The 24,375-nt window shown below is 43.7% G+C and overlaps 1 protein-coding gene across 2 annotated transcripts; it reads right to left on the reverse strand.

The window, feature by feature from the left end:
- Positions 1 to 1,034: 1,034 nt before the first annotated feature.
- Positions 1,035 to 24,205, reverse strand: RFWD3 (ring finger and WD repeat domain 3). 2 transcript variants are annotated; one of them, XM_048316902.1, is made up of 13 exons: positions 24,141 to 24,205; positions 21,514 to 21,901; positions 19,888 to 20,123; positions 18,104 to 18,189; positions 17,811 to 18,008; positions 15,558 to 15,649; positions 13,344 to 13,458; positions 8,495 to 8,723; positions 7,166 to 7,316; positions 4,810 to 4,986; positions 3,784 to 3,998; positions 3,312 to 3,529; positions 1,035 to 2,683 (listed from the first exon to the last, which is right to left on the reverse strand). In XM_048316902.1, exons 2-13 carry the CDS (start codon positions 21,897 to 21,899, stop codon positions 2,540 to 2,542), a joined length of 2,247 nt encoding a protein of 748 aa, XP_048172859.1. In that variant the 5' UTR covers positions 21,900 to 21,901; positions 24,141 to 24,205; the 3' UTR covers positions 1,035 to 2,539. The 2 variants fall into 2 exon arrangements, with proteins under 2 accessions (XP_048172859.1, XP_048172860.1); XM_048316903.1 differs by lacking the exon at positions 24,141 to 24,205 and adding an exon at positions 22,995 to 24,106.
- Between the last annotated feature and the right edge of the window lie 170 nt (positions 24,206 to 24,375).

A 24,375-nucleotide genomic window follows, 5' to 3' on the forward strand; every position in this document is an offset into this window, starting at 1 on the left:
TTCATGCCTGAAACACCAGCAAAACAGCTCAGCCTCTGATGACAACAGCCCTGGACAGTGCAACACTGATTTGTTTCATCCTTCCATCCCAAATCTGCCCCTTTGACTCCAGATAGAGATGAGAAAATATTTAATTAACACGTTTGACCTTTTATCAGCGCTCAATGCTGATGGCTTTCTGCACACCAGTTAGGTGTGCCTTCCTGCAGCCTGCTGCAAACTTGGGAGTAGGACAGTGTTACAAGGTTTCCTCACTTATCTTTGAACATTTTCTGATACTCTCTGTTTGAAAACTGAGAACCTGAAAGTGTCATCTTCCATTATTTTAATAGCACTTACGTTTGTATCTCTTATTCCTATATGGTGGAATAAAGTAGAAAACAAGTGTTACCCAGAAAATCAAAGGACTGCCTAGAAAATCAAAATCAAAACATTTTGATTCTTTTTCCTGTGTATGTTTAAAACTTTCCAAATTTCTTGTGGTAAGATGGGGTTTGAGTTGACAGAACATAAATGGTGCCTCAAAATAGCTGAGAACAATAAGCTCATTGTACTAATATGGCAGAGAACATCCTGCTCCTTCTGGTTTAGCTGTTACCAGAGACCTTCTCACAATGACATTCTACCAACCCTTAGTTCCTGATCATTGTTAAAATTCCAAAAATTCTCATGTCAGTGAGTTATTTTCATTTAAAAGATGTCCCAGGCATGTAGCCTGACCTTGCTCAACCCTTTCTGTTGCCCTTACCTGGTCAGATCAGGATGGTTCAGCGAGGACTCATTCACTAAACACCTCCCAGGCATGTAGCCTGACCTTGCTCAACCCTTTCTGTTGCCCTTACCTGGTCAGATCAGGATGGTTCAGCGAGGACTCATTCACTAAACACCTTCATTATTTTAGCCTGAAGCTCAGTGTGACCTGGAAGTAATACAAAGCAAGAGAAACCTCACCTGCATAAGGGAACCCTTGGTAATGTTCATAAGACATGTAGTCAATGGCACTGAGACCTATTTTCAAAGTACAGCAGCACCAGTTATATTTGATAATTATAAACATTTTATTTTTACAGTATAAAAATACAGGAACAAAATACTATACAGAAAAATATAAAGTTAAGTCGAGATCTTCTCAGGCCCATTTAAGACAAACAGGATCACATTGTGCAAGCCCCAAACTTCAGAAAATAAAATTATCCTGGCAGTTGAAGTGGTGGCACACTCAATCCGAATAGGACAGCTGCTGCTCACCATGTCCAGAGGCAGAGGTGTGCCAAGGGATAACCTTCCAGCACAGGGAACTTAACTTGTCTTGCAGCTTCCAACATCCTTGCAAGTTTGACTTTGTTACACATAAAATGGAACTGAAGTCCCGCTCCATGACCTGACCTGGAGATGAACGCCCCAGCCCTCAGAGTATTTACAGTAAGGTGCCACAAGCCCACCTGCCCACACACATCCCCGAGCTGTGATCCCACCCCAGGGGCTCACATTTACACAAACCAGTGGCTGCAGCACACTCACATAAACACAACTGCAAGCTCTCTGTGACCAGTTGTGAGCTGGAAACTGTGATTTAACAAGGCAAATGGTCAGTAAAAACAAGCTGATTAAGTCCCTGAGCTTCCACTAGTTCCTCAAAACAGAAAAAAGCAAACTCCCCTATCGCCAAACTACAAAAGCAGCCAGCATTCTTTTCCAATGTACTGGCTCTTTCACTACATTCCTGTCTTTAAGAAAGAACACTGGGCTGCAGCAGCCAGCCATACAAGAATCATCTCCCTCTTCTTTACCTGTACTTCTCCAGGACTATTTTCATTTTCCACAACCAAACTGTCCAAGTTTGCTTGCAGGTAAAGCAGGAAGGAGAGACAGGAAAGAAAGCAGAGAATTAAGGAATTACAGTGCAAATTATATGCTCATGGAAAAAAACCACAAAGGAAAAAGGTTCTCTCTAGATTTTCTAAGCCTGTTCTCTCCATGGCCCCAAAACAGGATCCATCCTTGTTAGGGAATAACTGCCAACTGACCCTAGACCTTCAATAGAACATTGGGAGCACATTCCCCACAGCAGTGCACTTGCCTTCACACTGCCTATCAGCAATGCTACGAGATGCCTTTTCATCACCCGGTAATCACAGCAGGATTCCACAAGAAAGTGCAGTGGGAGTCTCAGGTCTTCAAGCTCCTCTTATTTTATTCATTTGTAGCAGAGATTTGAAAGTCCCTGTGCTGTATTCACAGTGGAAAAAAAAGTGCAGCAACACACACTGGAGACACTCCAGGAATTAGTGCTGTGCTGAGGCAGCTTGTGGAGTTCGAGTAAAAAAAATTGACAAAAGAAGAAATAAGGGCAGGGCTAAAGAGGAATACAGAAAAAGAAAGGAATTGCTCTGGGCACCAGCACATCCCAGTTCCTCTCCACTGCCAGAAAGGTGCTGTAATGGATCCTGTCTCCTGTAAGCAGCAAGTGCAGGACTGAGCAGTTGTGTAGGGTTATCAGCAGCATATGTGGACAGTCTGTGGCAAGCGTAGGGACAGCTCACTGCCACTTGTAGATATTCACCATCTTCTCTGTCAGAGTAGCCAAGAGGTGAGTTTGGTTCACCTCCAAGGGGCAGATATCCAGCACAGGCAGGTCAGCTGGCAGCTTCTGCAGCAAGGAACCACTTCCAGCATCCCAGAGCTGTGGGAGGGACAGACAAGGTCAAGGACTGAGCCAGAAGAGACCTTCCTCTCTCCAGAAAAGATGTCCTCAGTTTAGTCAGAGGACCCTTTCTCTACTTCCACACCCTGCTTGACTGGTCTTCAAGCAGACTTGCAGCACAATGCCACCCTGACCACCCACTTTGACCCCACTCATGAGCTCTCATGCAGCCTGTTGTCCATCTTCTGCATTTGGGCTGCTTTTTTATACAAAGGGCAACCCTTCTCCTCCTCTTCCCCATCATTCCTAAAAAGCCTGCATCCTTCTCCCACAGCACTTACCACGCTAGCTATCCCACCGAGTCTCTTACACCACTCAGAGGGCCCAGTTCTGCCACTGTGCCCAACCACATTCCCCTGGGGGACAACAGGGGCTCACTGCCTGCGTGCCCTTTGATGGATGGGGACCACAGGCCTTGGCTAAGACTTGGAATCCCATGCTATCAGAAGTTACACCTGCCACAGCAGTACAACAGACCAGCTAGCACAGGGGCAATGTGCATGACAAGACAATTCCCACCAAATCACACCTATGCTGTGACTGATAAGGCTCCTCTCCTAAGAACTGCAATAAACCCTTACACCACAAGGAAAGGAGCAAGACATACCAGAGCAGAATTGGATGCTTCATCACCAGCACACACAAAGACACTCCCGTCATCCTCCGGGCTCTGAAAAATGGCATTTTTGGTCAGCAACTTGCAAGTGGGCCCGGCACTGAAAGTCTGAACCGGGTTAGAAGAACACACCACATCTTCAGAGGCCTCTGTCAGTGGGCTGCAAGTCAGTTCCATCATCACACAACGCACACACGGGTTATTTTTACCTGTGTAGTAGAAATAAAAAGGTAACTTTTGAAAAATGTACTCACAGATAGGCTGTGGGAATACAAGCAGCACCACCCTGCAGCTGCCTCCTTTTGCCCACCACCAGTTTTTATCTACCTGCAGATGCTCACTGCTCTAGTAAGAGCAGGTGCTGTGTTTCAGCTGTGCCCACAGCACCACAGCTGTTGCTGAGTTCAGCCCAGCGCAGTGAGAAGCAGTGGGAAGAGCCCTGCAGACACACCCCAGTACGTACCAGGCCTGTATGTGGCCAGGCAGTGCCGTGTGTTGATCTCTGTTTGGAGATCGATGCAGCCTCCGGGTTCCAGGGGCAGGTGATGAGGCCGGTAAGAGTTGCCAGCTTTCTGTTCCCAAAAGCAGGCTCCTTCCAAGGTCCCAGCCAATATTCCGCCATAAGGCAGTGATGCTGAGGCCATCCGGGGCAGGTAGGACAGCGATACCATGGGGCACCTGGAAGGGTCATTGGCAAGAGTCAGTGCTGTCAGCTGCAGCTCTGCTGGTATCCTGCTCGCTGCTGCAGAGCTCCAGTTCTCCAAGTGCATAGCAAAGAAAGGGCCTAAGCAGGCTGTGAGGATGGTCCTTCAAGCAAGAAGTCCCAATGAATGTGTCAAGTATAAATTAAATTCAACTTAACTACTGAGCCTTATGTTTTACAGAAGCACCAGACAGCACACATCAGATGAGCACAATCAGTGTTTGATTCCCAGAGTGTAAGAAACAGAAGCATCAGAATTTCACACCTCTTTGTGATTTGTCCTTTCAAAATTAAATACTAAACCCAGCTCCAAAACAAATTCAGCTCTTCTGTTTATGCTGCACCAGTGGATCTACTTCTGACCCTTGTGTGCCTTAAAAAGAGCACAAGTGTTTGGCAGATGCATAAGTTATATATATACACGATACAACTTTATGAGAGACTTCTCACATTTGTGCTAAATGTGAATTTTTGAATAAGAGAGTCACATAATACAATTTAAACAATTGCAATTGTTGCATGATTTTACTGAAAGAGTGATAAAGTTCTGGAATCATCTGCCCGGGGAGGTGGTGGAGTCATCATCCCTGGATGTGTTTAAAAAAAGATTGGATGTGGCACTCAGTGCCATGGTTTAGTTGAGGTGGTGCTAGGGCATGGGTTGGACTCGGTGATCTTGAAGGTCTCTTCCAACCTGGTGATTGTGTGATTCTGTGATTTATGGAAAAAGCTCTGTTTAACTTGATGTATATTAGTTGAGAGGAATGACAAATCCTTCTGCCATACCTGGACTTTTGAGGGACCAGTTCTTGGACATGAGAGTTTGTGTCTCTCAGATCATATATCATGATAGAGCCATTGACCAATCCAGCATAGACATAGTTTGTGTCATCGAGACACCAGCAGCAGCTCCACACAGGACGACCAGCATTGTATGTCTGTACCACAGTGTTTGTTGCCAAGCTGCAGAAGAAAAGCAAAGTGTTGGCCAGTTGCACAAGCATCTACTGATGAGAAAACAGCATAGTTAAAGTAAGCTAATCTAGCTTTTTAAAGTCTTCAGACAAAAGCATCTCTCTTTCGATGGAATTCTCAATTAACTCCTCCTTTACTCCAGGCATGAATCTAAAAACCCAAACAGAATAATCCCTTGGATATTGTCAAGTGATTTATAATTCTTCCAGGCCAATGCTTCTTTTTCCAGCTTGATCTTTGGAGACTGGGAGAGGAAATCCCACAGCAGGGTCTCAGCTGCCTTACTGGCAAGAGAAAGGTAAGTTACTTTTCTGGAAACCATTAGGAGAAGCAACTCTGGTGTAATCCCGTAATACCACATATTCCTGAGATCATAGGGCTCATCTCTTCAGATTACATCTCTCATTAATTATTTCCCCTCTTTTTACACAAGAGGAACAGTATTTATGCCTCAAAAGAATCCAATTTAAGCAAGAGTGAGACAGTGAGTGGGATGAGGACAGTTAAAAGCACGTTTATAATATTAATTCTTCCTTCTACAAATCAGGTTTCTAAAGAAGAGGGGAGTCCACAGAGGGGCGCAGCCCAAAAAGCAGATGAAGTTGGTATCAGATCAGGACGTATTTGCAAAGGGCAGCATTGTCAACATGCATTTGCACACTGAGAACAGCAAGAGACAGAAGACTGCGCTTATCAAAGTAACTCCAGATATCCTTTGTAACACATGTGCTTCTCCCTGGGGAAAGTGATAATGCTCCAGAGAAACAAGTAATTGCTCCCAGGTAAGTGTAAGGGCAACAACTACAAAGACCTAGCTGGTGAAACAGGGAGTTTGACATCAGAGCAGTGACTGGGTCAAAACAAAAGGATGAAAAAAACCCCCAAAAACCAAAACAAACTCACAGTGCTCTTTTAAACAACTGCAAGCCAGAGCAGGAGACATAAAGACATCTTGGATAATTCTTTTGGGGAGGATGACTGTGGAATGAGTAACTAGAGAAGAAAGATGTCCAAAGAAGGACTATTCTTTCAGAGGGAAACTGAAAAAAGTATGAAGATGCTGTTGAGGCAAACACCTAACTCCAAGACATTCTGGGTTCAAGCACAAAAGCAAGAGGATCACAAGCTCTGATGCAGCCAGCCAGGCAGTAAGAGGCAGATATGGAAGTGCCTGGTTCCTTGTTGCAGTGTCTGCTCACTCTTCAGATTAAACCATGAAAAGAATTATCAGCCTAATCAGTTAGAAGTCTGACATCTTGACTTGAGCATCAGAGACAGTTTTGTTTACTTTTAACTAGTCTAGCAAACGTTTCAACATGGTTACAGGAAAGCAACATTCTGTACATTTTTGTTGCAGGATTAAGTTCTCTTCATTCCTTCACTTGTAGGAAAGAATTGAGACTAATTAGTCAAACAACAGACACTTATCTTGCCTAACCCAATACTAACAGACAAATTGCACAGAGATGTTAATATAACTCAGTAAGAATCAATCAGCCAATAAAGTTTTGAAGCACTGTAAGATTAAGACTGAAGAGCAGCAGAGCAGCAAGAACACACACTCATAAACTGTAAATTCTAACAGGACCGGACACATTTTTCTCCCAGTCTCTGCGTAATTAGTCTCCAACCTGCTGCTTTAAGTCTCTGCTAGCTCTAGAGAGCCTCTAATATATGCTCAACAATGCTGTTTATGCATTTCATACCCCAGATGAATTCCATGATCTGCAAGAAGTTTAAAATCGGAGAAACCAACATCACTGCAAGGAAGGAAGAGCCCAGCCTAACCACCCCTTATTTCTGCTTTATGTACAAGTTCCCACGCTTCACATTTCCCTGCAGTAACAGAAACCCAAGTGGACAGTAAATGTCATGTCTATATGTTACATTTATTCTCAACAGAATTGGCCAATCTGTGCTGAATTACTTGTTTTCCATGGGATAACTGCCAGAGAGAGGTTGCTCCATGACACCTCCACCTCAAAGATGCAAAAGCATCAATAAGCCCTTCCCTCTGCTAGTTCCCACATGCAGGAAGACTATGCAGACCTGATCTCATCTTTGCAGCATCTTTCAGAAAGCAGAATAGAAACCAGAAATCAGAATAAAATCCAACCCAACCTCTTGCACACGGCCAAACCCTGCAGGGACAGGCAGCAGGGCTTACCTGGTGAGTTTAAGAGTGCTGTCCAGGGCAGCAGAGAGCAGCAAACCATCTGCTCGAGTGCCGAAAGCCAGGCCCCGAATCTGTTTACTGTGGATGGGGATGTACTGACTGCTCTTCAGGTTGGCCAAGCTCATCATCTTAACACCACAACCTGCCATGGAAGAAGGGTAAAGTAGATTATTGCAAAGCAGCATATGCATAGAACTTGCTATTCTGTGCCAGAACTACAAAGTCTGCATTGAAGCCTGTGGTGGGATGACGATGTAAGTTATTTGCTGCTCTGGATAAGAACTGCCACAAATCATTCTTTAATTCAAATGGCAACAAGGCAAAATCCTTAAGGATCTGAGCCAGCAAGAGCAAATTCAGTACCAGTGTTACAATTCTTGTTACAAGGCCTGTTGCTCTTTAGCCAGCTTCTTCAAAGGCACTCTTGCCCAGATAAAGCCACACAGAGCAGGATTACATGGCTATTTAAGAGAACAAGCATCACAGCAAAGAATAGTTACAGGTGAACTTAACCTGCGTGCTACAAGAGTCACCACAAAGCCTCCATTCAGAGATTCAGTCCCTGGCTACAAATACCAGAAAAATGAGACCAGTTAAATGCGGAAAACCACTTTTTTATGCCTAGATAAGGCACATTAACCTCAAACCCATTAACCGAATAAAGTAAGTTTCATCAGTCAGAAAGCACTTTGCAAATAACTGCTCTCAGACTCCTAATGCCACATCTATTGCACTGAAAAAGCCACTGGCACTGGTCCAGATGTCAGGTCACTGGCCCCTGGACATAACAATGAGACAAAACCAGGGCTGTCCGTGCCTTCTTGGCTTCCTATTTCCTCATTAGGAAACAGTGCTTTAAGCATTCACATTAAAAGGAGTTTGCTTTTGGTTGAGGTTTTTTTGTTTGTTTTTTTTTTTAAGGGTACTGACAAATCAGCTGCATGTGCATCAATCCACCTACAATTTGGGAAGCAATGTTTCTCAGTTAACCACTGGAAGCTTCTCTGAAGGCCCCACTGCCTAGCCCCTTCTTGCAGAAGTTCCACATTTGCAAGGATTACCAAAGGTGCATGTGGCATTCCAGCAGGAGAGTGGAAACCCTCTGGTGGGATTCTGCCATAGAAGTGCCAGGGAAAACAAGCTCCTTTGCTAGACAGAAGCTACCGATGCAGGGGCCAGATGAGCTATGGGGAGCCTTACAAGTATTCTCAGTTTACAAGGCACATGTAAAGGCCAAGCAGAGAAGCAGGGAGCAGGGACAAAGTAGAAATTACATTAACTTTTACTTATGAACCCCCAAATGTTGACTTGCTTAATTACCAGGAATAAAAGTAGATTGTGGAGAAGGCTGGGATACCACAAGACAACTCAGTGAGTCACAGTATGCCATTACTCTGCAGTTCCCAGTCTGAGACACCAAAAAAACCTTTTCCAAGTGGTACTTGCGCTGGCTTTGGCTGGAGGGGAGGCTGCCTGGGAGGCAGGTGCGGGAGCTGCCAGGTTGCTGCGAAGCGCTCACATTGTACTGGGACACCAGAGCCTTCAGCTCCTGCAAAGAAAAAACCCAAAGAGCTTTAATGCATCACCAGCAGTGTAACCTTCTGCACTCTCTGCTTCAGGTGTTCCAACTGTACTTGTTCTCAGATAAAAGAGGGAAATACAGTCCCATTTCCATGCTGTTCCTGAAGTATTACATTTTTAAGTAAATGGCCTATGACAGCGTGCAACACAAGCATTCAAATGCTGTGTAAATTCTGGCAGAATGTACTCAAAGTCTGTTATTGTATGTATTACACCCTGTGAAAGAGAGGACTCTTGGGCAACACATAAAAGCCAGTAACAATTATTACCAGATCAATGCTGTTTAGAAGAGAATGAACTGCCAAGTATTATGTGCCGCTAAACCTCAAGAGAAAGTCAATTAAAACCATTTTCCAGAATTTCCAGAATACCCCATAAAAAAATAAAAGCCCAAGATTCAACATAAAGGGCGTTGCAGGAAACAAGTCAGTCTATTTAATGATGATGACCCTGTTCTTGTAAACCCTGTGCAGCAAATTCCAGGAACGACACGACTCTCAAGAGCTCCAGTCCTGTTTTCTACCACCTCCTCCCCTCTCTTCCTCCAGCTCAGTTGATGAACACTCAAGGATACTCAGCAAAGGCACAGACAAGAACAGCTTCTATGAGGAACAAGATATTCCTTGAATTCCTTTTTCTGCTGAGATCATCAGGGGTGTGAGGTGGGAATGCAGGTAGTGGCACCAGCATATTGTGAGTCAACTAGAGGTGTCCCTTCCCAAAAAGCATTTTGACCATCTTGTAATCCAAGGTCAAAACCAGACAATACAGGATCTCAAGGATATTTAAGAGGAAAGCTACAGAAGGAAAATTGCTACTTGCTTTCTGTTGTCAGAGCAATGCAGGTTCTCCTTCAAACACTATGTAATCTTTAAACAATTAAGGGTCACAAGAATGATACTATGAATATATCAGTAATTGCAAGTCGGCCTCAATAGTGAACCAGCCACCACCACTTAACCCGCATCGAAGCAAAGGCAGCAGTTTTCAAAGAGGAGAGACCAAAGTTCAAGCTCTACATTAATAGTTATCAAGACCTATAACTTCTGGAAGCTGCTCAAGAGGAGAGCAGTTCTGACACTTTACAGAGGTCTGATCTGTTTGGCATCAAGCACATTCCAAATGTCCCAAGGGAATATAAAAACAAAAAAAAAAAAAAAAAAAGGAAGTTGAAGACTCCAGATGATCCCATTAGAGCAAGAAAAGACAAAACAACCTGGGCAAGGAAGAAGGGGTGTGAGGGTTGTCAGGATGCTTATGATGAAAGCTGTAGCTTCAGGCTTAGAGTAAGCAGTCAGCAAAAACACAGGTAACTTAGAAGAAAGTAACTTTTAATGAAAATTTTAATAAACTCATTATTTCTACAAGTTGAGGGGAGGAGACTATGACTGGGGATCAGAAGTGATTAAACTTATTTGTTGCTCTGGGGACCTTACAAAACTCTCCTTGTCACCTGCACTCAACATTCAACTTTCACACAAGTTATTAAAAAAGAAACCAGGCAATTAAAATCGCAAGGACTGTTAGTACAATGTTTACATTTAAACACAATGGACAAATCCAGCAGAACCAGGAAGTCTTACTGGAGACACATTAGCAAGGTGATTAAAAACATTGTGCTGCAGACAAATTCCACTAATTGTGCTCAACAGAACGTTCTGTTCATTATGGAAAAGCCTATACTTTCCTTTAAGATGCTTTGCAGAGTTTTCCTGATGGCTGGTGTCAACTAAAGGCCTTGAGAGCAGACTCCTCTCTCTGCACATGCTATGACTGTCCCTAGATTTCAGCTTGCCTTTGCAGTGATGAATGAACACAGTCACACTGGGGGGAAAGAATGGGCTATACAGCAAAAGTCTTCCTGAGGAGCATGCAGGAGAAGCAGAAGAGCACAATGAATAGGAAAACCACCAGCTACAATACATTCAGAACAGTTTTGAGTATTAGGTTACAGCCCTAATAGCTCATATGAAGCTTTCAAGACAAAGGCAGGTAACAATGACTGTCATTCTCTGGCTGTTTCCCACAGAGCTCTTAGAGAAGCCACACCTGCCACCTCGCACTGCAGAGCCCCAGCACTGCCTTTAATAGAGAAACACAGGACACGACAACCTCAAGCTGTGGTGCAGCACTGCAGACATTCCACCTTGCACCTCCCTTTGGGGATCGGGTTCAAATTCAGGCTAAAGGACACGGAGCATTTTTAACTGGCTTCACTACAAACAGCAGCAAGGAAATACCAGCTTTCACTTCCCCAGACATCAACTGGAGGTGAACACAGAGATCACAAAGATGAACAATTTTTATACAATAAAACAATTAGCCTAACATTTTTTCTAGAGGCATTGGATACACAAGTTTGTATTGATATTTTGCCATTCAATTTTTTTTGGATGCTCTGAAAATTCTATTTTAAAAAAGCTTGTCCATTACATCAAGCAATATAAACTGATCTCTGCAAGGCTCACAATTACATTTGCTTTCTTCTTCACAGCAGCAGGCACTCTCCCATAATTTCCCTGCCAGTCCTCCTTTTCCTGCTCCATACCCAAACAGAGCTACTACTTCCTATGTGCAAAAATCAAATCTCCTACCCCAGCTGATCAGAAGGCAGAGATAGTTTGCTTATCATTAGCTACTTTTACTGAAAATGCTGGCAGATTCAGGAGGAGTACTGCAGTAGCTCACATCTCATTCCCAAGTTCTTTTTGCTCCTAAAGGAAAAACATTAGGTAAAAGTAAGGTGTCAGCAGCACTGGTTCCAAAAGACAAGCCTGAACCTCCTGTGGTGGGCAGGACACAGCTCAGCACAGCCCCCGCTCCTGAGGGCTTTCTTCCAGAGCTCTCCTCAACTTCAAGTTCCTTTTCTCATGTATTTTCATATAGCTAAAGACTCGAAAACCATCAATTTCATAGTCTCAATAACATTACATACTTCAATAACAAAGTACAATGAACAAGACCGTTAATGGGTAAGAGCATGGAAAAAAGCATACAAACCTAAAAAAAGGTCATAACTAGTGCTGTGACTGCTGCTGGGCACAGCTCAAGAGCACTAGCAACAAAAAACCCTGAACAACCCAATGCTACACTGCAGTCACCCAAACAGGGCTGGGCTAGAAACCTCCCAAACTAAATGCTTCTATGCAAATAGTTACTTTACTATCCAGCTTCTCATAAAACAAGGAACTCATTAGGCATCTGCTCAAAATATAATCAAACAAGTTAAACATTTATTGCAGACTTCCTGCTGACTTTTTTTGCTCCCCAGTATATTCTTTTACTTTCAGTTTATTCATAGTATAAACAAGCACCTTAAAATTGCTTCCAGCATTTGCATTAACCACTACAGCACAATGATGAATGCAGTATAAATACTGAAACAGAGCTTAAAGAACATGGGGTACTTAATCTTTATAACGTGTGACTTCAATTCAGTTAGACTGGACACTCCATCATTTAACACCAAATGAATTGCAGGAAAACATTATGGACCTGCAGTTTCATCTTATTTGCATTTTTCTTAAGCCAAAGTTTGAAGTGGACCAATTTTCTTATTAGTGATGATGAGCATATGGCTTCATGCAGGAATTCAGGAAATTTATAAAGCTTTATCTTATGTCACACAGGAAGACTTCAGCAAAGAGGATGTTGTTTAATGTACAGATATGAATAGCCAAGACTATAAAAAAACATCCAGGAACAAAGAAAAGCATAAAATAAAGCAGGCTGCTAGACAGTGAGAGGATATAATCTGCCTCACATAACAAAAAGTAGCAAACCGCCAATGAAACAGGCTCTTGGAAAACCTAGCACTGGTGGAATACACCCCCTTATTCACAGCTGGAAGCACTGGCAGAGTCCATAATTTATAGGAATCCTGCAAAAGCAGCTGGGATGGGTTACAAAATATCTCAATATTGCATAAGGCAGAAGGAAGCAGTAATTTAACAACCCATCATTTATAGTCAGTAATTTGTGTTCTAAGAGGTGCCTCAGCAGCTGCTCAGCCCATGTATAAAGCCTCCCGTATTGACAGGCCAGGTCCCAGGGTACCAGAGGGTGCTAAATGGGAATGTTGACTAACCTTCCAAAAAATCCAAATCCCTAAGGATTTTTGTTATTCTTTTGATTTTGGAAGTAGTCATGCCTCTTCACAAATTCTCAAAGCCTCTTGACTAACTAGTGACAATAGGTTGTATTACAGGTTTACTACAGAGATTTCCAAAGCTTGTTTTGATGCAACTACAAGAAAGATGAGGAGAGTAAGTCTAGTTTTTATTACCATGCCTTTCTAGGCACCACAAAACCTGAGGAGGAACCTGCAACATTGGCAGCCAAGCAACTCTACTGCTGGGCTGCAACTTCAATTAAGTAATAAAAGCACAAAAAAAGTCAGTGTTTTTGTAGCACACATGAATATTCCAGCACAGGATGTTTTTATCAGCTTGGAATGATTCACCAATTGAGATTACTAAATCTTGCTGATTGTTAAAACTGGAATCCTGTCTTCTCTCCTCTCAGGGAACATGGAAAAGGCAGGTTGAAGAGAAAGAAGTCCTCTGTGCATTTGTAGCATGAGACTCACCTGAACTTGCTTGCGGAGTTTGCTGCATTCATCTGTCAGAACCTGGAGCTGGAGACGGCTCTGTGCAGATTCCAGCTCTGCCTGTCTCCGCAACATTTGCTCCTTTTCTAAAGAGCTGGAGGAAGGAGAGAAAAGCAATCCTTAGGACGAGGTATTATCTAAGATGCTTTTCTGGGCTGTCAATTCCTGCCCTCTGACTTCATACCACCAGCCCTGTTCAGGAAAATCCACAAGTAACAGAAAACCTGGTATTGCACTAACCCAACACATTCACCTTGAGATATTGAGTTATGCAATTGTTCTGAATGACTCACCCAAGTATTGTTCCAACAGACTTTCTCCTCACCCTCTCCAAAAGGATTAATTTAGTAGAGGAGAGTGAAAGAGAAATCAATTTTCTTTCCCCTACAGAAACACTTCAGCAAATCCTATACCATCAATGTCCATGTAATACACTGTGTCAGTAACACAGCACATCATAGCATAATTATATACAGCAAGATCTTCAAGCTTGTCTCTACTACCAGTAGCTAATCTTGTATTTCAGGAAAATATATCTGTACCAGAAAAAATAATACAGATAAATTCTCTGTGAATGCCCATAAAGAGGCCACATTTACTACCTCACCTTAAGCCCAGAAATGCATATACACCATGTAGCAGCAGCACTTTTGATAAGTTACTTGAATTTATTTCTTTCATACAGGTTTACATGAATGAATAGCTAAAGAGGGGAAAGAAACACCAACACTCCTTAAAATTAGCTGTACACTTGGTCTGTGTTGCCCACTGCATTCCGTACTGCAATATTCCAGTTATTTCTGTCGTTCATATGCAGGGAGCTCTAGCTTGCCTAAGTATTTTGCAAATGCACAGACCTAGCCTTGCATGTTCCAAAGCACAGAATTCTGTCATTTCCTCATAGCTTTTTCATGTGATTTTTTTTCCCTGCAGAACAAACAGGTGAAATGCCTATTTAACCACCACAAACACATTCTTTATATAAGTACCCAGAGCCTGGAGGCTGGTGAGTTTTTCTGAATGTGACAAACAAACCTCATGATCTTATACCTAATTCAAGACTACGTGCAAACAATACTGATGCATGCACACACACATCTGTGCTCCATTCGTGGCTCTGTGCCACAAGGCAGCCACTGCCAGCAGCTCCATGGACTCACAGGCAGTCACCGCTCCCTGCCTTACAACAAAAACAGGAGGCATAGAGGAGAGGCAGGGCTAGTGGGGAAGGGCTAAGTCAGACAACCCCCTCTCCATGAGAGATAAGATTTACACACCAAATGCCTTCTGTGCTTCTGAAAACCATGTTATATATCATTTATTTTTGTGTTAATCCAGTAAAAGAAGCATGATCCTTCTAAAGGCACACTTCAAACACATCAGGCTGTGGCAATCTGGAGAGAAGGGAGATTCTTCCCTTCATGACTGTTACTCCTCAATCATTTCTGATCTATAATTACCAGGATAGCGAGGTTTCTGTTGAAAGACTGCCTTGAAAGAACAGTGGTATAGTTGTAGACAGGTGAAGAAACCCCAATTAAGTTCTATTCAACACAAGACTCAGAAGAACTCAGATATCTGCAGCCTTTTAATTCCAGAATAGTATCTGTGACAGCATCTTACTGAAAATAAATGAGTCCCCATTTTCATACCTGCTTTTCCTTATTTCAATACAAAGTCTACATTTAAGTGGGAAAGGGAAGTGGAGTCATAGTAATGCTTGCTGACCTTTTGCAAGTAAAGCTACATGAAGAGTTTGACAAAGCAAGATGGAAAGTGATTCATATGAGGTATTGCTCTGTTTAATGCATGCAGAAAAGATGGTAGAAAAGGTCAGCTATTCACCCTCCTTGCATTCCTAACTATGCCTTGCTTTTCCTATCTAATGATGAATTAGCAATATACAGCTTTTTGGCATCAACTCTGCATGTTCTCCCATGATAACATTTCAGGATACAGCACAAAATAGCTTTTGCTGTTTCAGGGCCACAAAATGCAAACTCAAGAATTCTGTTCCAAAAGAAAATTAAAACGTGCAACACAGCAAGGCCTTGGTTCTTTAAGTCAGCTACACTCCTGATACACCCCATGGGAATAAACAAATTGCTTTAGGTAATACAGGAAATGAAAGCATGAAGTAGAAGCCAGAGTGCAGCTTTCAGTGCCAGGTGCCTTTCCATGGAGACTCCATACCTCCTCATGCGCTCCTGCTCACTGGTATCCAGCGCTTTCAATGTGCGGGCGTACAGGATCACGATGTCGGAACGCTTGGCCTTCTTATTGCACTGAAATCAAACACAAGCTCAGTTCATCTACAGGAATTTAACTATGCAAACTATGCATCCCTGTGAGTCCCTAGGTATTGTTTTATTTAGCTCCGAAGGGAGGGGCTGTCTACTGGAAAACAAAGCCACAAACACACAGCATGTTTGCATGATGCTCCCTCATACAGACACCAGAGCTCTAACCAGGGCTACAACAACAGTTTAAGTTGCATATCCTATTGTACCTTTAATAATCCATCTCCTTGCTTCCCACTAAATGTATTCTGCTAATGCACCAGCAAGGCAGCACGGTCAGGTACGTTCCAGGGACAAAAAACCCCAAATCAGACAAAGAAGGGAAAACAAGATCTGAAACAAAACACCAGCCCAACCTCAGGTTTGAAAATACCAAGACTTGCTGCTTGGCCAACAGACAAGGATTTAGGAACCCCTGAGTTTACTCCCAACTATTACTTCTGTGCTATATTCCTTTTATCAAATTCTACAGGCCCAAATCCATAGAAGTGTTCCAATGTTGTATGAAACATTGACATCTCACTGATTTCTGTGACACACAGGGAGTCAAATATGTCAATAATTTTGTGCATCTAGCTGCAACCATTTAGTACTTTATCTTCACCTTAAAAAGAAGGCAAGTTAGAACTTGCAGATGCCATAATTTCTTCCAAGTTTATTGTTTTGCAAATATTCTTTGTAGATGAGAAAAGAGGCACTGAATACTCAGATCGAGTAACCTCTGCTAAACATTTAATTACTGTGTGTGCTTCAAATGCAGACTTCTCTATTACTTAGGAGCACAAAGATATCACAAGCAGTAGTTTCAGAGCAGACAGCCTCCCTCCCTCTATAAAGAGCTGCCTTGCAAAACAATAAATAGCTAAGACAGCTTTCCTAGCAGCCAGCAGCTACCACTGGCAGGATCAGGAATGCTGCAATTTCACAGTAACTCAAGCCACTTAGTATACAGACCATGCACAGCAACTCCATGCTATTCAACCAGAGAACGCCCAGTTGTAAAGGACAGAGACTGAAAATGAATGGAAGATGATTCAGCTTCAAGGATCTCTCCAGGGCAAGTTCTCCCAGGAACTCTTTAGTATTTATATCAATGGAAGAGAAAGAGAGAGCAAGCAACGCTTGAGATGTTAGTGTTCAAGAAGAAAGCAGTCACAAAATTCCAAAGAGTAAAGGTGCCAAGCAGGTCTCTCAGAATTCTGGGCCTGAAGTGGGGGAAGAAAAGCTTACACAGAATTGATAGGGGTAAGAAAAATCAACTTTGGGGCTTTGCTATGGCAACAAGGATTCTTTAGGTTTAGTCATAGCACACTTCAAGAGGAAGTTTCTTGTTGAGAGGAGGGAATCCTGCAAAGTCAAGCAAGAACATGGAAGCTCTCAAAATGACAAAGCCAAAGAAACCCTGGGCTTCCAGCCACCAACTCAGAAAGCAGCAGTACTGAATCCTATTTACAAGGTACTCGTTGACCTATTTTTGGTCAACATTCCTTCATGGAGAAAAGGAATAAGGAATGGGAACACATCACAGAGAAGTGTAGACCTCATCGAAGAAGATCAGTTAACCATGGAAAGAAAGCTGGAAAGAAAACCTTCAAAAGCTGATTTACCACTTGCAAATGGACATTAAAGGACGTCACTTGGTTCTCAGTTCGCTCTCTGCAAGCTTCCTAAACAACCTGGTCCTCTTAAAGGCTATGAAAGCAGATACAGTTCAAAACAGAAGATTAATCAACTGAAAACTAAATTAGATGATCTTTAGGGTCCTTTCCAACCCTAACCATTCTGTGGTTCCAAAACAGTTCTCAGACAGATTTCTTGTCCAATAACGTATTCTTTATGCTTAGTTAATTGCTTCTAGGAATCCATCTGCTATTTCCATTCCAGGTGGTTCTCTCCAGGACTAGAGTGGGGCATTCTGAAACCATTTCTAAGTTTAGCACTTCAACTCAAACTTTTGCATCTGCTACTCACAAATACTCTACTTGGGAGAAGATCCAAGTCATAACCTATCCTTTAAAGTACTGCTAGTTGTTACTGGCCTAATAACATCAAAATAATGGTGGGGTTTATTACTTCTGAGGCACAAGTTAGGCACCCATAGTAAGTGCTTTAAGTGCTTTCCAGTGCACCTAAACACCCATTTTACCTGAGGGCACTTCCCTGCCTGTCCCTTGAGCCACCTCTCAATGCATGTGTAGCCAAAGAGGTGTCCACACCGCAGCGCTGACAGACGGTGGTCCCCAGCATTGGTCCACTGCTCAAAGCAGATTGCACAGGTATCTCCTTCCTCCTCATCCAGAGCTGCAACAGGAACTGATGGCCCCAGATTCTTTTCTGGAGTTGTCTAGAATTAAAAATTAAAAAACCAACACAACTGCTTTAGAAAATGCAGCCTTTATCATATATAATCTGTCTCCAAAAGCATTTAGTTCACCTTACTTGCTTTTGCTGGACTTCAGCTTCATCTTCAAGACTTTCATGCTCTGCAGAAGCTTGAGGTGGCTCTGCTTGGACCTGGCTGGAAACTAAAAAAAGCATTGCTTAAATGAACTGATTCATAATGAGGGAAAAAGGAGTTTTCCCGCTTTGATCTGAAATCATCAGGGCACAGGTTAAGTAGTGACACAGCACAGGTTACATAAAAAGCTTCAGATCAGTGCCCTGGACACAGTCTGTGTGTAAGGCCTTCTATACATCGACAGTAGTACCAAAGAATTTTACGTTTTCTTTTATGAAAAGCAACAGAATTTCTGAAAAAGAAGAGGTCTTTTAAGGACAGAAATTGTTATCAGAATTTTCTGACCTGCACAAAACTAACAGACCTGATCTATAGTTAGGCTGATGTAAGGTTATATCCCTGCATCATTATGCCCTGAGAAAGACAGACACCAATATGCAGAAGTTGCTTTGCCAAGGGATCTAAGCATGCATATTTCATGTGCCAAGAAAGCATTTCCCGCATGCTGGCTGTCCATTCACTCTGACTTCAGCAGTTTTCCAGCTGGTAATTGTCTGAACTATCAATTCTACTGGTATTCTCCCTATGTTTTTGTGGTGGGCTTCTGTCAGCCCATCTGCTGGAGGCACAGGCACACTGAATTGCTACATGGGGATCACCATCACTAGCATAGTAAAAAAGGAGCAGAAATCACTGACTCCTCTCTAGCTCCTGACAAAACAAGAGTTATTAATCACATTTAGTAATCAAGGCAGATACTTTCCATCCAGTGGAAGTATTACCTAACCCTGGCTAATGTCAATAAAGTTTCCAGCATCTGTGATTCTAAGAGGAGCCACTGGCTTATATAAACAAGGGAATTCCAGAAAATCCAACAGAGAGCATATGTTCATACAACAATATACAGCACTTAACAGCTTGAGCTCCTGTCACATGTAAAACTAGCCCAGAGCAAGCAGAATAGACCTGTTCAAAAGACACCTCACAGACATACCCTTTTAAAAAAGGGTAATGAGGTAGGCTGGCCAATCCAAACCAAAACTGAGGGCAGAGAGTAAATCATAAGGACATTCCTCAGAGACTGAAGTAAAAAGATATCCTTGTTCTTGTATTCTCTGGGCATCAATAACCTTGACTAGCAAGTTAACTATTTGTCACTCTTACATGTGACAAACTGTGTATGTTCATCACAAACAATGTCACTGAAGTGTGTTTCAGCCTGTGAACGCGAGTTTAGATAAAGAATTGTGCGACAGAAAGAGATGAGGAAAGAAAAACAAAAAGTACCTCCATCTCCTCAGCTAAGAGTCACAAGTTACAGGAATGAAAGTTAAACTGAAGAAGATTGAAATCTCAAATAATTTAAAAATACTGAATCAATCCTTCTCCGAAAGCACTTACTGATGTTCAAATTGTGACCTGATGCCTTCAATAACGCTCCTTGATAATATGTAACATCGGAAAGATGGCAAGCAATCTCTAAATTCAAGTTACAAATAATCCTGGAAATGTTCAGAACATGTAGCAATCTGCAAACAGCAAAACATTATTTAACATTATGGTAGCAATCACCCATTGCTGCTGCTGCTCTTAGGAGCTGCTTGCCAGGAAGCCGTGTGGCAGCAGCCTGCTCCTGTCAGCTGTGGGCACAAAGATCTCTGAGCACTGTCTGTTGTGAAGCTCAAAAGGATTTCCCTGCTGAGTTTTCAAACAGCAAGAAAAGTGTCTGAAATCAGTCTCTACACAGCTCCAATACTGCACAAACCTCCTGAGCTCGCTGCTGGAGGTGTCTCCTGGGCTGATGGCAACAGTGGTGCTGCTGCCTCCACCGCTTCCTCCTCCTCCTCCGAAGTGCTGCTGTCAGAGTCACTCACTTCTACTATCTCGTCTGGGCGCTGTTCCTGGGTGTCCCTCGCAATATGGGGGGGCTCCAGGTGTGGAACTGGTCCTGCAGCTGGCTCTTGGGTCCTGCTGAGTTGAAAGTAATGGTCCAATGCTGCCCTGAGTCCAGAAAAGCAAGAAACAAAAGCTACAGTCATTTCAGGTAAGCTAAAGTCTCAGCATGTTTCTCCATGAATGTTTACAGGAAAATTCCCAGGCTTTGACTGCAGCAGGAAGATGTCACAGTTATCAAGTCAGGCCTTCTCTGGTAGGGGGGCAGTCACATAGGATAGCCCACTTTGTGAGCAACAGTGAACAATCAGCAGGATCAGCAACAATTCATTTCACTCAGTTCAAAGAAAATCTTCTCATTACAACAATGATACTGCCTTTTTTGGGGGAAGAAGGGGATGGTGGGGTTGGAGAGGAGAAAAGCAAAGTAGTGTCATTCACTATTAAGCCTAAGGAAACTCCTAATCTGTCTCTCCAACCCTAACTCAGCTCTGGTTTCCGGAGCCACCGGTACTACGAAATGCACATTGACTACTTTGTGTCTAGTCTTTCTACTTTCCCTCTTCTTTTCTTCTAGGAACTTCATCCCTAGATAGAAACATCCTCCCCTCTCCCCCCATCAGTTCAGCTATTATCTCAATTATCCTTCAGATTCAAAAGAGTTTCTTGGGTTGCCTTCCAGCCCTCACAACTACAGTGACCTTCACAGGCAATCGGAGGGCAAATAACACAGTGGTGTTTAATCAGTTCGGAGGAGAGGAGCTCTTGGTCTCACTTAATTTAAAAGAAATGCTTCAGCTAATTATAATTTCACCCTTGGCATGTACAAAAACTAGAAAGATGAGACAAAAACCAAATAAACTAGAAATTGGGATTTCTTTCTGGCTGGAGAACATCCCCACTCACTCCCTTTTAATCCCATCACAAATGGTATTAAATAGACAGGATTTTTTATTTTGTCTGAAAGTTAAAAAAAAAAAAAAACACAAAAACAAAAAACCAACCAAAAAAACCCTACAGAAAAATATCAGTTTGTATGTTTGTGAAAGTTTCTACAGCAACTGTCACCAGAAAATGTAATCAGGCAGTCCTCAAATCAAAGGTGAAATGCAAATCAGAGCACAAGCTCCACTGAGCTAAATGCTGGCTGGAACTGCCAAGAGTCAGCACTGCTGCAGGAATCATGGACAGCAATCTGGCTGCGCAGAGGGAACAGTAGCAGCAGAAGCTCTGCAAGCAAAATTCAAAATGTAGAAGGGCTCAGAAGTCAACACCACCCCTGCCAACACATGAAACAGGGGGACTCACTTAACAAGGGCACAGAAGACACCAGAAGTTGCTGTGCTATTACTTAGCTTAAAAGGTAGGCGAGGTACCCTGGATTTGGCCCCAGCCACACACCTGGGCTGGGCACTGTAAGCCAGGAAGCAAGGCAGTTTTGAACTGGCGCTGGACCCAATCAGAGGGCAGTTCAGACCCAATTTCCCTTCTGCTTTACCTGGCACTGATTGTCCTCTGGGAATCACCAATTCTCTGCTGCCTGCGAGCTCTCCTCACTTGCGGATGCTGTGTGAGCTGTGGCACAGGCAGTGGTTGGTACAGATCAAACGCCCCTTGCAGCCTCTGCAGCTCACTGGGGGCCACGGCAGGACTCGGCGGTGGGTCAGGCTCTGCTGCTGCTTCCCTTGTTGTACCAGCATTGGGTGTGACAACAGCATCATCAGCAGGAAGGGCTGCAGTGCTGCCTCCTTCTCCTTCACCCAGCACGGGAACGTGGGACGAGAGCATTGCATGACCAGAGGGCTCTGGGGCAAGTGTCCGGAGGGTCTCCACCGAGTAACCAGCCACTGGCTGGAGATCAACTTCCATCTCTTCTTGAGCCATTTCTGCAAAGATTTGAAGAAAACTAGGATTTACTTGTAAGTGTAGCCTGATGGTAGCAAGAACCAAGTATCGCACTCAGTGACTACAAAAGCTTTTAGAATTCAGAGTCAAGAGAAAATTTGTCCTTTGCAGCAGAGCTTAGCCACAAGTCAATACACATATGTGAGCTGGGAGCACCCTCCCAGAGTCCTGGGCTCAAAGTCTTTGGCTCGACAGCAGCTAGCACCAGAGGCACATTGCAAAATCAACTTAAATAAGCATGTGGATGAGTACATAAAGTTAATGTTTTCTTGCTGGCATCATTTACTTGCCAAGTAAATTCACGTGGATCTTGAAGAACAGTAGGAAATATCTGAGAGACTCCCTGGTGAGCAGCAGTGCACAAGCACTGACAGATACAGCCAGAAACAAGCTCTACGACACAGTCCTTTGCTGTGCCGCTCTCAGGAGGTGAGCTGACGTTCAAGTTTGTTCAAATAAAATTCCCTTATCATAAGAGATCACTGTGACCCTTACCCAGAGCTCACTGAACAGCCCTTCAGGTATTTACCAACACCAGGCAAACCCAGAAAAGGCATGACAGCAGAACACGTGACTGAGACACTATTGGTACGAAGTTATCTGCAGCATCAGCATTTGTGGATCCACATTCAGCCCAAGACTGGATAAACATGAAATTTGCAATAAAACTGCAAGTATATTATTAAAGATGGTTGCCCTTCTACATCTTTGGCATATGGATTTCAGGTTACCACCTGAACATGAGTACTATCTTAGAGTTTGAAGAAAAACAGGAGACAATAGTTTGTGTATTATTAATTCTTATGCTGCTGTCAGCCACCAAATTAAGAGCACTTTAGTTACACTTCTTACAACACAAAAAAGTTCAAGATTATTTTATTAATTGAATGGATAGATGCACCAAAAACTCACAAAAGTCCTTTATTTGAAGAGGTGTGTGGATTAAATTCTGCAAGCTACTGGAAGTCATTCACATTCTCCAAAAAGTACTTAGGCAATCATAAACCTGGAAGGCATTGGGAATTGCAGACCTCTAGCACTATTTAGAAGCCCAAAGCACACACCAACACTTACCCAGCTAGGGCTGTACAAACAGACCGAAGGCTGGTTGTAGTAGAAAAAGTAGCTAAAAAATGTACACAAGTATTAATAAAGGAGGATGTACTAAAGCTCAGATATTTTTATAGACCTTTTAAGGAATTCTAACTTAGGAGTAATTTCATCATTCTTATCCTAATTAACAATTCAGCCTAAGCTAGGCAAGAAATAGATGTTACCACCTCCCACCAGAACAGCTGCATGGCCAAGACATAACAATATTCAACAATCAAGTACTGCATCTCTAGCATTATGTTCATGAGAGAACTGCCACCTATACACATAATAAACCCTTTATTTTCACCATACCTAGAATCATGACGTTAAGGGGTTGGAAGAGATTGGTTAAGGATATAATCCCAACCCCCCCTGCCATGGGCAGGGACCCCTCCCACTAGACCAGGCGGCTCAAGGCCTTATCCAGCCTGGCCTGGAGCACTTCCAGGATTGGGACATTCACAGCCTCCCTGGGCAACATGTTCCAGTGCCTACTTTAACTGTGAGATTTATAAAAACGTCAATACTGGCATTTTCACGGTTAAATCTTGGAATCTGGTCAAAGGAGCAGTGCTTCCTCCAGCCAGCCAGCTGCCTACCAGGCAGCCCCGGGAAGTGCCCGCAGACGGAGGGTCTCCACAAACGGGCTTCCTGGGCCCAAATGAGAAATTCCGAGCACTTCCAGAAGGCAGAGCTTGGCTGGCAGCCTCAGGGCTCGCACCCGAGGGCTGAAGGCTGAAGCTGCAGTTTCCCCTTTCGGAGGGCACCCAGGCCCCGCTCCGCACCGCCCGCAGGGGTTCTGCCGTACCTGCTTTAGCATGAAATTAACAACAACACCCCCCCCCCCCCCCCCCGAACACGACCCAAACGAAACACGCGCTCCACAAGAGGGGGTTCTCTGCCGGCTTTTTCATAGAGCTCGCATACTTTTAACTACGAACCCGCCGAAAAAAAGGCATGAGAGCGGGATACCCCTCCTTCGGCAGCCGCAGGCAGCCCGAGCGCTCGGGAGGAACGAGCCGTGCTGGGGGACTCGGCTCGGGCCATAGGGGATCGAGCTGTGCCGGGGTCCCAGCCCGGTACCGGCCCAGAGCGACCCGCCCTGGCCCCACCACCCCCTCTCACCTCCACGGGGCCCAGCCGCCCGCTCGAGCGCCGCGCCGCCCCGCCCCCGCCGCCCTATTGGCTGGCCACGACCTCCGCGCCTGCTGCCATTGGGTGGGTCGGAGCCGTTCCCGCCTTCTCATTGGCCAGTCGCTCTGTCCGTCTGTTCAACGGAACTGGGGGTGACCGGGCGAGAAGCAGGGAGGTAGGGCCTGCTCTGATTGGTCAAAGTGCCTCCGGGGAGGCCGTCTGATTG

Source organism: Corvus hawaiiensis, chromosome 12 (assembly GCF_020740725.1).
Source record: "Corvus hawaiiensis isolate bCorHaw1 chromosome 12, bCorHaw1.pri.cur, whole genome shotgun sequence".
Classification (NCBI taxonomy): domain Eukaryota; kingdom Metazoa; phylum Chordata; class Aves; order Passeriformes; family Corvidae; genus Corvus; species Corvus hawaiiensis.

Coding starts and splice junctions, on each gene's coding strand:
- RFWD3 (XM_048316902.1), bottom strand. CDS start 21,899: ATGGCTCAAGAAGAGATGGAAGTTGATCTCCAGCCAGTGGCTGGTTAC. Junction 18,190..19,887: donor TCCAGCAGCGAGCTCAGGAG/GTTTGTGCAGTA, acceptor TGCTTTTTTTAG/TTTCCAGCCAGGTCCAAGCA. Junction 7,317..8,494: donor ACAATCTACTTTTATTCCTG/GTAATTAAGCAA, acceptor CTTCCATGGCAG/GTTGTGGTGTTAAGATGATG.